The following is a 16,597-nucleotide window of genomic DNA, read 5'->3' on the forward strand; positions in this document are numbered from 1 at the left end:
AGCGCTGCAAATAAACAGGGTGGGAGATGAGAAGGGGGTGGAAACTGTTGGCTGGAGGGTGTGGGGACAGTGTGTTACTGTAGGTTGAGACCAGGATAATTAAAAAATGGAGAATGTGTTGTAAGGATAACTCCCATCTGCACATTTCAGAAAAGCTGGTGGTGGAGGGAAGGATCCAGATGGCTTGGGTAGTGAAGCAGCCATTGAAATCAAGTGTGTTACGTTCAGCTGCATGTTGTACCACAGGGTGGTCCATTTTGCTCTTGTTCACAGTTTGCGGTGGCCATTCATCCTGGTGGACAGCTAGTTGGTAGTCATACCAATATAAAAAGCTGTGCAGTGATTGCAGCAGAGCTGGTAAATGACATGGCTGTTTTCACAGGTGGCCTGGCCCCTGCTGGGGTAGTATTAACCTGTGACAGGACTGGTATAGGAAGTGCAGTGTGGGTGGATTGGGCAGGTTTTGCACCTAGGTCTTCCACAGCCATTTGACAAGGGCTTGGATTTTGGAGTGGCATAGGGCTGGAGATTGGGTACGCAATGGAATACCACTTTAGGAGCTGTGGGAAGTATCTTTGGTAGGATGTCCATCATTTTGGGGCACGATGATAGGTAATCAGAGCCCTGGTTAAAGGGGGTGTTCAGTTGTTCCAGTTCGGAATGGTACTGGGTGATGAAGGGGACACTCCTTTGTGGCAGGTTGTTGGGGGTGGTGGGAGGAATGGGGGTCTGAGGCAAAATGGCACAGGAGATATGGTTACGGACTAGGTCTGGGGGATAGAACCTGTCTGTGAAGGCCTTGGTGAGACCCTCAGCATACTGAGAAAGGGAGTTTTTGTCACTGTAGATATGCTGTCCCTGGATGGCCAGGCTATATGGAAGGGATTTTTTGATGTGAAAAGGATGACAGCAGTCAAAATGCATGCTGTTGGTGGTTGGTGGGTTTAATGTGGACAGAGGTGTGGATGAAGCCATCTGAGAGGAGGGGGTCATCATCTAGGAAGGTGGCATGCTGGGTTGAGGATGACCATGTGAAGTGGATGGTGGAGAAGGTGTTGGTGTTGTTTAGGAATGAAGATATGGTGTCTCAGCCTTGAGTCCAGATCATGTAGGTATCATCAATGAACCTGAACCAGACTATGGGTTTGGTGTTTTGGGATGCTAGGAAGGACTCTGCTAGATTGTCCATAAAAAAGTTGGCATTGGCTGTGCTGCAGGTTTGTTTATATACCTTCCCATCAAATTAGAAGTAGTGGTGGTTTAGAATAAAGTTAGTAATGTGTATGAGGAATGAGGTAGTGGGTTTGGAGTCTGAAGGACACTGGGAAAGGTAGCGTTTAACAGCTTTAAGACATGGGCATGAGTGATGTATGTAAAGGGAGGTAGCGTTAAGAGTGCAAGTAGCGATCCAGGAGTTAAAGGGGTGGGGATGGTTGAGAGTTGGTGAAGGAAGTGGTTGGCATCTTTGACGTGGAAGGCAATTGGTTGGAGATGCTGGTCAATGAGGGCTGAAATTCTTTCAGTGGGGGCACAATAACCAGCCACAATGGGGTGTCCAGGAGTGCTGGGTTTGTGGATTTTGGGGAGCATGTAGAAGGTGGGTGTGCAGGGTGTCATGGTGGGGTGGGGGGGGGGGGGGGGGGGGTTGGATTCAGGGGAGATGTTCTCAGAAGGGCCTAAGGCTTTATGGTAAATCCAATTCCTACGTAAAGCCATAGGCCCTTCCCAGAACATTTCTCAAACCCATAGTCTTACCACTATTGAACACAATCTTTCCCAGTGTCCTTCAGACACTACCTCTTTCCTCATATACATTACTAATGTTATTATAACCCACAACTATTTCTCATTTGAAGGGAAGGTATATAAAAAAAAAGTCTGTGGCACAGCCATTGCCACCCACCAACCTTTTTATGGGCCATTTAGCGGAGACCTTCCTAGCATCCCAAAACACCAAATCCGTAGCCTGGTCCAAGTTCATTGATGATATCTTTATGGTCTGGACTCAGGGCCGAGATACCCTATTTTCATTCCTTTGCAACCTCAACACCTTCTCTACTATCTACTTCATGTGGTTCTCCTCAATCCAGCGTGCTACCTTCCTAGATGTTTACTTTCTCATCTCTGATGGCTTCATCCACACTTCTGTCCACATTAAAACCACCAACAGTACCTGCATTTTGACAGCTGTCATCCCATTCACACCAAAATATCCCTCCCATATAGCCTGGCCACCTGGGGAAAGAGTATCTGCAGTGACAAAAACTCCCTGAGGGTCTCACCAAGACCGTCAGAGACGGGCACTAACCCCCAGACCTAGTCCGCAAACAGATCTGCTGTGCAAATCAGTACAAAAATGTGTTTAAATTTTATGTCAAGTATTTATACCTAAGTTTTTGAAATGAATTTATGTGATGCACATAGTTTTAGTCAAAGACAAAGGAAATGCCATATCCTCTCACACCACCAATCTGCCCACCGTCCCAAAAAACCAGCCACAAAGGATTGTCATCACCCAGTACCACTTAAGACTTGGAACAACTGAACCATATCCTTCGCCAGTGCTTTGATTACCTATCATCGTGCTACAAAATGAGGGACATCCTACCCAAGATACTTCCCATCCCTCCTAAAGTGGTGTTCTGTTGTCATCTCAATCTCCACAACATCCTAGTCCATTCCTATGCCAACTCAAATCCCAACCCCTTGTCACAAGAATCATACCCCTGTGAAAGACCCAGGTGCAAAACCTGGCCAATCCACCCACATTGCACTTACTATTTCTGTCCTGTCACAAGTTTATCCTAGCCCATCAGGGGCCAGATCACCTGTGAAAGCAGCCATCTCATTTACCAGCTCTACTGCAGTCACTGCACAGCTTTTTATATTTGTATGACTACCAACCAGCTGTCTACCAGGAGGAATGACCACTGCCAAACTGTGGCTAAGAGCAAAATGGACCACTCTGTGGCGCAACGTGCAGCTTCTCTACCCAAGCCATCTAGATCCTTCCCTCCACCACCAGCTTTCCTGAACTGCACAGACGGGAGTTACAACATTCTCCACTCTCATAATTATCTCAGCCTCAACCTATGGTAACATACTGTCCCCACACCATCCACCGAACAGTTTCCACCCACTCTGTCCTATCACCTCCTTCCCATTCTCATCTCCCACGCTCTTTATTTGCTGCCCTGCCAACACCTCCGCCCATCTTTCCCCACTCCTTTCCTTTTTTGCTCCTTCCCCCCCCCCCCCCCCCCCCCCCCCCATCTCTCTGATCCACAACCTCCAGATGTTGTGCCATTGGCAGTCTGAACACAGCACACTCCACCAGACAGTGTTCGTCTCTCTCCCCATCCATACACTACTATCCCTTCCTCCTCCAGATTGCTGCTTCTATCCCACGTGATGTTGCATTCCAGCCCGAGATGCTGGAGTTGGCAGTTGTGTATGCTTGAGGTGTTCCTGCTTGTTTGTGTGTGTCTCTTTTACTGATGAAGGCAGTGGCTGAAAACAATACGTGAGTGTCTTTTGATTGTGCCTGTTGGGCAACTTGATGCGTCTTCTTTGCAGTAAGTAGCAATCTATTTTTTCCTAAATTGTTCATATTCCTACTTGAAGTTTCCATTGTTTGATTAAACAATATTCTGAACCATATGATGATTGGAGATTTACTGTTTTGACCTTTTTTGGGTTTTCTAGCGTATATGATGAATGAAAAGTTCTAGGACAAAAGGCTAATACATTGAGACATATCTACATAACATGTTGACAAAATAGTGTGCATGTTTGCCTTGAAGACCCCGCCATTCACCTAAAAACTTTTCATCTAATTACTGTTTTCACAATCTCTGTGTTGTGGAGCAAAAGAAACCAGATAACACATTAAGGTGTAAAAGTAGCTATCCATCCTGCATGTGGTGCTCAGTATTTTGACTCTCATACACCGAGCTAGTGTTGTATGTAGCAATAAGATTACTACAAACAAGATTATGTGTGATTAGTTGCATATAAAGTATGTACACTGACAAAAGCCTTTAGAAAAATAGCAATAAAAAGTGGCAGTCTTCAGAAGAAAGGCAGAGAAAAAAAGGTGAAGACTGAATTTATCTCTTACATATGTGCATCTGTAACTGGATCAAAATCGTTGTCAGCCATAACAAAATATCAGGTGCTGTCTCAACACAGCTAATGATTACCTTAGGGTTCACAGTTGCAGTTCGTTGCACTCCTGAAAATGTGGGCTGAGTTATGATAGCAAGAAGAAACTGAGCACATCCTATTGCTATGTGTAGTACACAGGAAAATTAAGGGTCAGCTACAGAGAGAAAAGTGAGACGTAGCAAAATATTTGTTCACGTGGGGCTATACTTTCGACTTCAGACAAAAAGGAGAAAGGTCACTGATGCAGGAAAAACAACTGGGGTGGGGGGAATACAGGAAAATTCAAGAGAACGCCCTGTATACCAATGAACTGTTAGGATCTGCTGCTGTGTGTACTAGTGGAACAGTGTTACGAGACCTTTTTATCCACAACATGTCACCAATTTATGACTTGATCTCAGATGAAATAAATTAATGCAGCAGACATGGACAATTTAAGTTTCAAGTCTACGAGGGGGGGTAGTCATGAAGCTTTAATTATCACCACAAATATAAAGTAACGTAATTAATTTAAATTTCAAGTCTGCGAGGGGTAGTCATGAAGCTTTTGATAATCACCTCAAAAAAAAAAAAAGTAACACAATTAATTTTTTGTTTGTTTCCAGATACATGTCTGCAGTACTGGTACACAATGAAATCTCTATGCCACACAATTACACCACACCACTAGATGAGTGACAATAAAATGGCTCAGCCCATTGATAAAGTGGAGTATTGCAAGGTAATTCATTTTTGGTACCAACAGAAACATTGCAGACGTGTCAAACCAATCCAGATGGCTGAAGAAGTCATCTCGATTGGCCTACAACTGCTACAACATTTCCACTCCTGCCAAAAACAAATTACCACACATTAGTTCACTTCATCAATGTGCTGTGCCATTTTATTGTTGCTCCTCTGGTGGCTTGCTGTAGTATTGGGGCATGGGATCTCCAGGACTGCAGACATGTATCTGCAAATAAGCAAAAATTTAAATATGTAACTTTATTTTTTGGTGTCATAATTACAACTGTATCACTACACCTCATAACAGTGCTATCACTCGGTCATATTTCAGTCTTGGAATTGGCCCAATAATTTATCAAAAGTTTTGCTTGAGGCATTTCCTTGATTGCTCAAACAATTATTTATCAGGTCTACATATACAGTTATAAATACCGTGTACTGTTTTTAAAATTTCTATCTGGGCTTGAGAGTAATGTGTGGTATTTCAGATAGTAACACCAGCTGATTTTTTATGCTTAAGAGATTACTTCATCACCAACATTGTCTTTATTAATGCCATTACGCCTTTACTCTGTTCAGTTGTACCCAAGTTTATATCCAATAATTATTGTTACTGAAGCTCTTGTTATAACAATGTTGTTACTCAAAAATTTGTATCTGTGTCTCATATGGAATCACGCACTACAGATAACAACCATCTATGTATCTAATTGTCCATAAGAGTTTATACTGTTGTAAATGAAAATGTAATTTTGAGTTAAATATAAAATTTTATGTAAAAGACAATACTTTTTATCCAACAGGATGCCAGGTAGCCGATATAATGTATTAACAAGTCTCGCCTGAAGTACAACCGTTGGCATATGGAAACGTATCAACTGTCTCCTACAGTATCATCTACAGAACCAGTAGTGTTATCAAAGTAAAGAAAAGATTGTGAGAGTGGAAATAAAAGATTCTGAAATCTGTAGGAGCCAGAAACTCACCAATCTAGTCTACTTATATATAAGAATTTTAGCCGTAAGGAGAAATCAGATTTTAGAATAAATGTTAAATAGTGAGATCCTCATGAAACCTAACACCTTCTCAATATGTAGAGCGAAGCTTTTAGTACTTAGAGCACCATAAATAATTATACAAATACAGCTGATTTTTTTGTCCAGTACATAATAAACCTATTTGTGAACTAGGATATAAATAGCGCAAGCATTCTTTCTGTGATTTAGCTTTGAATTACATACATTTTAATAATTCCATATATTATAAGTTATTTTTATTGTTTCTCATTAGTAGAGAAGAAAATACAGCTGCACTGTTATCATGCAGTCTCTTCAGAAAGAGTAGTCTTAATGAGTATTCCATTAATACTCATCATTTACATATTATAAATCCTCCAAAACAATAATTTGAAGTCAAACTCAAGGCAAAGCATCTTTTGACCACTCATTGATACTGAAACAATTTCAATAGGGCTGATAAAAACATGGCGCATTAAGAGACAATAAATCTTGATCTCAGTGAAGCAGTGGCCTCCTTATCAATAAATAAATAGAAGGCAGAGGGAAGAAAAACATTTTTTGTAAGTAGTTTCAGATAACTAAAGGTAGATGTGCCAAACAGAAACTAAGGTAAAAAAAAGACAGATTTGATGACTCATTAGAATCAGGAATTATCGGTTGTCAGTCCTTCTGTCATTGTCTCGATCACCCAGAGAATGTCTAGACAGCCCATAGTTTTTCATGTTATACTATTATTTTTCATTTTTAGCTCTTAACCAGTTGTTCTAGTTTCAATAATTAGTAGATGCTTTTTTGCTGTTTTATTTATTATTTGGTATCCTTCTAGAGAGGACACAGCAGTGTTTTCCTCCTTTTCTCTTTAGAATGTTTTTTATGAATGCCATATTATAACATTGTATTAAAACACAGCAAAATGTGTTCAACAGTAGAAAAATGTGTTCAGCAGTTCCAAGATGCTCTTGAATGGTACTGTGGACCTGCCTACACCAAGTATGTTTAGTTTCCTAATACTGCATTTTATACCCAGCGTTATTTTGTTGCCTCTTGGTAACTGTGATAAGGAAAGAAAATCTATCAAATAATTTTGTAAAAATATTGACTCATATCTTTCATGTGACAAATAAAATGTGTACCTTAAACTCCTCTGTATAAAACTATTCAAATTTTAATAACATTTACCTAATCTTCTTAATTTTAATTGTGTATTAACATGATAGTTGTTATTATTAAAATGTATATGTTTCCTCTAAATGAGGAAAAATAATGTAATAAAACTATATTTCAAAATAATATCGTGTGTTTTCCCCCCTGATGAGTCCCACATCAAGTGAGAGAGAGGCTGTTGTACTTGTGTTCTTGATGTATGAAGGCAATTTAAAATCAAACATTTTTTTTCTTATGAATGTACAGGTGCCAAATAAAATTACAAAAAAACATATATAATTTTTATGTCTAGTTTCCAACAACAGCAATGCATTTTTTTCCACAAGAGTGTCAGCTTTGTGAACTCTGTCACATTCATTACATAGATTCAAAGCCATGTTTTCTGGCATCTGGAGTCTAGTATAAAACATGTTGCTTGTCCTATTAACCATGGGGTAAATATGCACTACCTTTCTTCTACTGTAATATTTTGACATAATGACAGTGGGAGCTAGACATATATACTCGTAGATTGAATAGAGTAAAGTTGTGTGATGCAAGAATATGCAATATCATTGAAGTTCAGGGTATAGACTTTCTTTTATAGGAAGTGCTATTTTTCAGACAGTTCTATGCTTGCAAAATATTTTACAGCTATATTACTTAAAAAGACATTCATTGTGGTTCTTGGACAATCTGCTCTGTCAAATATTAAATCAGAAGTGATCATCAGTCTTGATTGCAGTATAGTTTTTGTATTTTAATGCCATCACACTGATCTTCTTTTGTTGATTACTGTTAATAATTCACCTGATTCTGCCAGTATGCATTTTTGAAAGTTTTTGAGCCCTTCATACTACACACATGGTTTCGATTCTTTTGCAATAAAAATTAACAAAACTGACTGATAGTTCCATATATTTTTTCCTTCTTCTTTGTATAATGTAGCCCTTTAAATGAAAATCTATAGTTTAATGGGACATGTACTATATATGAGGTCAGACACATTTGTTCAATTTTGTACATTTCCTGTAGTCATTTGATATCAGAATTTTATAGTTAGGACCAAATTACAAATACTGTACTTGAACAAATAACCTCAGATCCAACAAAGCTTTTATTTTAATAATTTAGTTCCCATTACTTCTTTGAGTATATCCACACTAGACAAACAATATTATGTATGCCACACTGTGTGACAGCTTTTAATTCAGTGCTCTCATTAAAATTGCAAAAATAAAATCAGTCACTATGATTAGTAGATTGTCTCTTTCACTTTATATCATTGGAACACCTATTAAATAATAAAAATATATTTTTTTCTATTTAGGGCAATCGAAGAAATAAAGAGGAGAGGAAAAAATTCCACAGAATGCCTTTGGTAAATTAAATACAGTTCTGAAAACTAAGTTTCTAGTGTGTCTAAAAAAGGAATGTCACTAGTTTTGACTTACGAGAGTGAGTCACAGGGCTGCTCAGCAAACAGTGGAGGGATGCATTACGGGAATTACTGTAAGGCACAGGAAAACAAATACAATATGGAACAGAACTAAATAGAAAATGTAATTATGACCACAGTGAAAAAGAGATGTAGGAGGTCAGGATGTGTAGCCCAATGAATGGGTAGTAGGTGGATCAAATGAGTTCTCTGCCGGATCTCAAGACATTAAAAAAAGACTACATCATAGCATAATGAAAGGTAGGCAGATGACATTAGGAGGCATACAGGCAGAACACAGATGCATATAGCACAACGTATAGAAAAGTCTTATGGAGACCTTTATCCAACAATAGATACTGAATGCATAAAGATTTGTTTTCTCTAGCTACTGAAAACATATCGCAAGATGTCCATTGAAATGTTGCTTACCAACACTCAATGTCATTCAGAACAAATATACACGCCTTTTAGAATTTCAGGTCTTCCACTGCATCTACACTGCAAAATCACTACCCTCAGCTATGCACAGTCCCAATATGTAAAATAATAGAAAATAAAATCTTCCCTGTACATTCAACACCACTTTTCAACTATCATACAAGAATCAGGCAGTGGCTTGCTTTCCTGTGCTTCTCTCAAAACTACTCTATCATATATGTCTCATAAAACATAGGCTCAAAAGCTAGCACTATTATAAGAAAAGTCTGTGCTGATTGCATTCTATTGCATATGTATCCACCTATATCTGAATGATCAATTTATATCAGGTCATGCAGCTTCATGACTTGAATCATAGTACTTAGAGAAAATTTAATAATGGTGATACAAAGAAGATTGTTTATAAAACACACATGCAACCCTTCTTAGAATATTGCTTAAGTATGTGGGATCTATACCAGATAGTATTATCAGGGCATACTGGACAAACACAAAAAGGGGAGTACTGATGGTCAAAGGTTTCTTTGGCCCATGGGACAGGATCATGGAGATACTGGGAGAATTAAACTGGAAAATGCAGATGCATACTACCCTATGAAAGTCTACTTTGCAAGTTTCAAAAACCAACTTTAAGTGATGAATCAATAGTGCTGCTGGCTTCTACCGTGTATGTCCTAGGTTCAACTACTGATGACCATCTCAGATTCTTCTGTAATATAAACGTGTGGAATGGGATCCACTTAGCCCTGAGAGGTCTAATGAACCACTGACTATAGTCCAGACAATTTTCTTTTTCAGAGAAGTTTATGCGATTTGACTGTAAATCACTATTCACTTATTTTACACAGTCATGATTTCGGCATTATAGCAATTCTCAAGTGCAAGCTGAAATGTCACAAAATCTTAAGCGTAAATGACATGTCATCATTGAAATATTTTATATTTGGTCTTATAAACCATTTGTCATGTTACAGGACATGATTTTTCTGTGGCTCACTGAGAAGACGTAGGTCAAACTTTGCTGCCTCATTGTGATATCCTGTGTATTTTTTAAAAAATGATGAGAACACACTCAACACTTAAGCTCATCACTGATAAGATATCAATGCCTTAAGCCTGGGTCATCCTCCACAAGATTGTGAATGCCAGCACAGTTGTCATTAGTGACACTGGACCACAGACAATATTTGCGAATTTTATTTCAACAGGATGTCAATCATGTGTGAACTGACAGCCAGGTGCGGTATTCAACCTTGCTATGCTGAGACATGCATGAACTAGTGGTGCAAGACTGGGTAATTGGCCAACTCCAAGGGCCGGGCTTAAGAAAGGTGTTGACACCTCAGCAAGGCAACATGTTGGATGACACCTGTGTGGGATGCCTTTTTAAAAGTCATACAACAAAAGAATGAGAGCAATTTCCCTGGATACTAATAAACTGTTCGCAGCTGCTTACGATATTATGGCCTTAGAGCCCATAATAATGCTAATAAAGAAGCCCTTTCTGACGATCACAAACTTTCAGATGAGTCAATATTAAGCTTAATGAATGAGGGTCCGCTGATGGTCTACGCACTATGAGTAGCATGTTATGACTCACAGTATGTGGTGCAACATTCATGTGTTGCCCACCACAGACTTGTGCTGAGGTTGAATGTCATCAGATTGGGCAGGGATACTTCACCAAATTTATGGCCATCTTGTGGAGGATCACTCTGTGCAAATCATGGAACAAGCAATGGTGCCAAGTGTGAGGATGCATTATCCCAATGGAGTGAGCCAGTTCCAGCAGTCGAATCATGCAGCAATGGTTTTGCAACAAGCTGACATTGACCTGGTTGAATGGCCTGTTGAAGTGCCGAACTTGAATTCCACTGAAAATTTGCACAGGCCCCATGCACTCCCGGCCAACTGTGTGTCCTAGTGCTGGAGATGTGGAAGAGTCTTGTGGATGATGAGACACATTTCTAGTGCTGACTTCCACTATGCCTTGTCAGGTGATTGATGCCAATGGTGTGTGGACCTCATACTAACCTCATCCCAGATGTGAAATTTTCCTTATCTCTCATAACTCCACTATATGTTACAATATTCAATATAAATATATGTTCATTAATTGGAAATCTGTGAGATAATTGTACTTTAAACTGTATTTATTGAATTTGTGCTACTTCACACAAAGCACAAATAAGTCATTTTGAATTGAAATAGAAATGGTGTCCTAATTTGAGACTCTCAGAGAAAAACTTATTATTGACCAATGTAAGAACAGAAAAACCATAAATTAATAATATTTTCTTCCTTACTGCCTTCTTTATCTGTTATGCAAAAGAAGTGCAATCTCTTTTTCAACTTAGCATTCTTTGGAAACCCGAAATAGCATTCAATGCACTGTGCCATTTTTCTCTGTTAGCCTTCAGAGAAACGACCACTGCAGGGTATGCATTCAGTGTCTTCTTCTTCAGATTGATCATCTGTAGTATTGTCCCCAATTAAATTTGCACGAGACCCCAAATTAGTGGAAGATTATGCTTCCTCTGTTTTTCTCTCTTTATTTTTCAAGAAAAAAAATTTTCACTTCTATCTTGTTTGATTCACTTACAACTTTGTTATCCCTGAACTGTTTAAAGCATTTTCTGTACGAAAACTGTGTTTGCCACTTAAGAGATTCAAAACATGCTGAATTTGATGGAGCTGGTGGTTCTTGATGTGGCTTGCTGACTGTGGGAGATAGCAGGACCATTCGGGCTCACATTTACTCTCTTGTTAGCATCTTGTATGTCAAACTCCTGGTGTATTGCAAAGTCGTCAATAAGTACATACTTGTTGCATGTGAAAAGTCCCATTTTCCAGAGGCTATTTATGGCATTTTCCATTGTAACTGCTCACAAGTAGGCTGCTCCATAGAATCACATAATCAAAAATGAGGTTACCACATGACTTGTGAATTTGCCAGCAGATTTCTGTTTACTGGGGATAATGTGTTGTAAACAGTCTCATCAATTTCACACAAAGGCTACATTTTATGTGTGGGATGGGGTGATAAACAGATGATGTGGACACCATTTTTTCTTGCTTTGTTAGGGCACAAATGTGATATGATGACCATCAAGTATTAGCACAAGATCATCACTAGATGGCTTCACGCAGTCCTCAGATTTGTCAAACCACTTAGAAAAACTATGAGTCTGAATTCCACAACAAGTATGGCAAGTTGAAGTTTTCGTAATATGAGATTGTGTGTCCCAATATTCAATACAGTCATGTATTAGGATACCTGTCGTATTGCATATTAGGAATAAGCCATCTTACACTAGAAACCTAGCCTCATAGTTCCGCTGCTCTGGTTGAAGAACAGTTTATTACAGTAAATGAAAGAGAACTTTGTCAAGAATAGAATCATATGAATATTGTAGCAACATCTACTGCAATTCTGATATTACAGCTCTACAAATACAAACAATCAAAAAACCTGAAATTCAACACTTTTAAAATCAATCATTCTTGACAATGTCCAGCTCCATAATCTTCTTCTTGTCACTGCTCTATGCCTGAGGCGCTTTGAGAAGTTCTGATACTTCCCAAAACAGCTGAACTGAGCTGTCTTACATAAGCAAACACTGTCCTTGCTTGCCAGCAGCCATAAAAAGCTTAACAACCAATGTGTGTGTGTGTGTGTGTGTGTGTGTGTGTGTGGCATTAATGTGATCCCAGTAAAAGAGTGTTTGTAAAATGATTCTTTCATATAGTGTTCATTTTAAAAAAATATGATCATTCCACTTGGGACAATAGGAAGGTACATTAGCTTATTTGTTTCAGTTGTAAATATTTGTCATGTATTATTGTTTTTCTGACATTTTCTACATCCTGGAGGACCTCCTCACTACAAATCAATTGGAATGAAAGTAAATCTAATCTAATCGGCACCTTTCATCCATATTCAAAAACATTTTCAGTAATGATAGTTTATGATGGGTAAATTAAAAATTGCACCAAAACAGAACATAAATAGTCATTTTCTGAAATTAAATTATAATTGCAGTAAGGCAAAGTGTAGTGCATTCCATCGTATGGCATCTTTAGTGTCACACTCAAACCACTGAAACAATAAGAAACCTCCTGGCAGATTGAAGCTGTGAGGATGGGTCATTGGTTGTGCTTGGGTAGCTCAGATGGTAGAGCACTTGCCTGTGAAAAGCAAAGGCCTTGAGTTCTCGAGTCTCGTTCTGGCACACAGTTTTAATCTGTCAGGAAGTATCATATCAGTGCACAATCCGCTGCAGAGTAAAAATTTCATCTGGGAGCACTGAAACAGTAGTTCTATTTCTCTTAAAAATTAATAATTTTACTTGGGCACCATAGCTTTGAGCTCATTGTAAAAAATTTATTTTCTATTACTCAGTTTCATTTCAGTCATTACCAGTTTCATTCATTCCAAAGAACTGAACAATTATTTGATTAGTTACTCTCTCCTACATTTGAAATATGAACTTCATAATAGGTATAATTATGCTATAAGTCTGACTGATTTAAAATCACTTACTCCTCAAAAAAATAATATTGTCGTACTTCTGTAAAACAAACGCTCATAGAATAACTTGGACAAATTCTCTTAAAAAAATTGTGAGCTTCGTGATACAATTTTTGTTAACTTGTACTACAATAGTTATCTGTAGGGTTACATATATTATGCACTAGTGTTGCACTCATCAAGACAAGGGAAGCTACCACAGAAAGGCAGTTGGCACCTATCATGACAGGGATATAAAAACTATTGCACAGATGCTAGAATCATGTCAAGACAAAGTTCAGTCACAGCTGACTTTTCTGGCTGACCCAGTCTGGTGTGACGTCTGTGCTCAGCACACCTATTCTTAACAGTGCAACACATCTAGCCAATGTATGATTTCCCACACTGGCATGGGATTTTATATATCTCTGGTCTCCTTAGCCCTACGTGTCTTTAATAGACCCCAGCATAGGTTGCACTGGCGCTGGAGGGTGGAAGACACATTTTATTTGATGTTTTTTGAACAAACTACCAATCTTAAAGGACACACCACCAATATACGGGAGAAAAACCATGCTCATGGAGCTCTCTCTTTCTTCTGGATGTTCTTGAGAGCTTTAGTGCTTGCAGGTTTAATTGTATTACAGATCTGTTTATCAGAGTAATCATTTTGTACAAACACAGAGCGAAGATGGCTAAGCTCTGCTGATAGGGTTCCTGTATCTGAGATAATTCTAGCCCTATGAACGACAGTCTGAAACATGCCACTGCATTGAGATAGGTGTGAGTGTGAGTTGATTTGCAAAACACACTGTGACCCAAGGAACCATCTTCTTTTCTGCAGACCAAGGCATCAAGAAACGAGAGGTCTCTGTTTTTCTCCACTTCCATGGCGGAGCAAATGCTGGGATGGAGGGAGTTAAGGTGTTCCAAAAATGTAGGAAGTATTGCTGCTCCATGTGGCCAAAGTACAAAAGTGTTGTTCACATATCTTCAGAAGCATTTAGGTTTAAACACTGCTGAATGAAGTGTTTTTTCCTCAAAGTCTTCCATAAATTATCAGTCTGTTCAAAATATTGTCCATTAAATAAAAAGTAAGTCAAATTAAGCACATGTTTAAAATCGATGTAAGATGTCCTCCTCCAACTTAGTTTCTACAAGTTTTAATGAATCCATCAAAGGCACTCATGTGAACAAACCAAGTCAGTGTATATATTGGCAAGCCATTGCAGCAACATGTCAGTGAGCACCTGAAGATGACAAGCAGCTTCTCATCGAAATATTGCACAGCTTCCACAACATTATCCAACACGACGTCCACCAATGAAGCAGTTGCTACATCGAGAAAGTCTTAAACAGCAGGAGATACCTTATTGTTGAGCTGGTCCAGATGGCGAGTTACCTACTTTGGTTCCGATATAAGCCTAAGTCATGGGTGACTGGAATTCGGTAGTAGGAAAAGGGAGAGAAGGAAACATAGTAGGTGAATATGGATTGGGGGTAAGAAATGAAAGAGGAAGCTGTCTAGTAGAATTTTGCACAGAGCACAACTTAATCATAGCTAACACTTGGTTCAAGAATCATAAAAGAAGGTTGTATACATGGAAGAACCCTGGAGATACTAAAAGGTTTCAGATAGATTATATAATGGTAAGACAGAGATTTAGGAACCAGGTTTTAAACTGTAAGACATTTAACCAGGGGCAGATGTGGATTCTGACCACAATCTATTGGTTATGAACTGTAGATTAAAACTGAAGAAACTGTGAAAAGGTGGGAATTTAAGGAGATGGGACCTGGATAAACTGACTAAACCAGAGGTTGTACAGAGTTTCAGGGAGAGCATAAGGGAACAATTGAGAGGAATGGGGGAAAGAAATACAGTAGAAGAAGAATGGGTAGTTTTGAGGGATGAAGTAGTGAAGGCAGCAGAGGATCAAGTAGGTAAAAAGATGAGGGCTAGTAGAAATCCTTGGGTAACAGAAGAAATATTGAATTTAATTGATGAAAGAAGAAAATACAAAAATGCAGTAAATGAATCAGGCAAAAAGGAATACAAACGTCTCAAAAATGAGATCGACAGGAAGTGCAAAATGGCTAAGCAGGGATGGCTAGAGGACAAATGTAAGGATGTAAGGCTTATCTCACTAGGGGTATGATAGATACTGCCTACAGGAAAATTAAAGAGACCTTTGGAGAAAAGAGAGCCACTTGTATGAATATCATGAGCTCAGATGGAAACCTAGTTCTAAGCAAAGAAAGGAAAGCAGAAAGGTGGAAGGAGTATATAGAGGGTCTATACAAGGGCGATGTATTTGAGGACAATATTATGGAAATGGAAGAGGATGTAGATGAAGATGATACTGCGTGAAGAGTTTGATAGAGCACTGAAAGACCTGAGTCGAAGCAAGGCCCCGGGAGTAGATAACATTCCATTAGAACTACTGACAGCCTTGGGAGAGCCAGTTCTGACAAAACTCTACCATCTGGTGAGCAAGATGTATGAGACAGGCGAAATTCCCTCAGACTTCAAGAAGAATATAATAATTCCAATCCCAAAGAAAGGAGGTGTTGACAGATGTGAAAATTACCAAACTATCAGTTTAATAAGTCATGACTGCAAAATACTAACGCGAATTCTTTACAGATGAATGGAAAAACTAGTAGAAGCCGACCTCGGGGAAGATCAGTTTGGATTCCGTAGAAATATTGGAACACGAGAGGCAATACTGACCCTACGACTTATCTTGGAAGCTAGATTAAGGAAAGGCAAACCTATATTTCTGGCATTTGTAGACTTAGAGCAGGGTTTTGACAATGTTGACTGGAATACTCTCTTTCAGATTCTGAAGGTGGCAGGGGTAAAATACAGGGAGCGAAATGCTATTTACAATTTGTACAGAAACCAGATGGCAGTTATAAGAGTTGAGGGGCATGAAAGGGAAGCAGTGGTTGGGAAGGGAGTGAGACAGGGTTGTAGCCTGTCCCCGACGTTCTTCAATCTGTACATTGAGCAAGCAGTGAAGGAAACAAAAGAAAAATTCAGAGTAGGTATTAAAATCCATGGAGAAGAAATAAAAACTTTGAGGTTCGCCGATGACATTGTAATTCTGTCAGAGACAGCAAAGGACTTGGAAGAGCAGTTGAATGGAA

General features: G+C 39.0%; 1 protein-coding gene across 1 annotated transcript in view; it reads left to right on the forward strand.

The window, feature by feature from the left end:
* LOC126481939 (uncharacterized) overlaps positions 1-7,202 on the forward strand; it is a 935,620-nt gene extending 928,418 nt beyond the window's left edge. Inside the window, exon 14 of the mRNA XM_050105898.1 lies at positions 5,697-7,202. Coding sequence (XP_049961855.1) covers positions 5,697-5,708 — 12 coding nt within the window. The 3' untranslated portion in view covers positions 5,709-7,202. The remainder of the gene's footprint in view (positions 1-5,696) is intronic.
* Positions 7,203-16,597: the final 9,395 nt, after the last annotated feature.

Source organism: Schistocerca serialis, chromosome 5, assembly GCF_023864345.2.
Source record: "Schistocerca serialis cubense isolate TAMUIC-IGC-003099 chromosome 5, iqSchSeri2.2, whole genome shotgun sequence".
In the NCBI taxonomy this organism is placed as follows: domain Eukaryota; kingdom Metazoa; phylum Arthropoda; class Insecta; order Orthoptera; family Acrididae; genus Schistocerca; species Schistocerca serialis.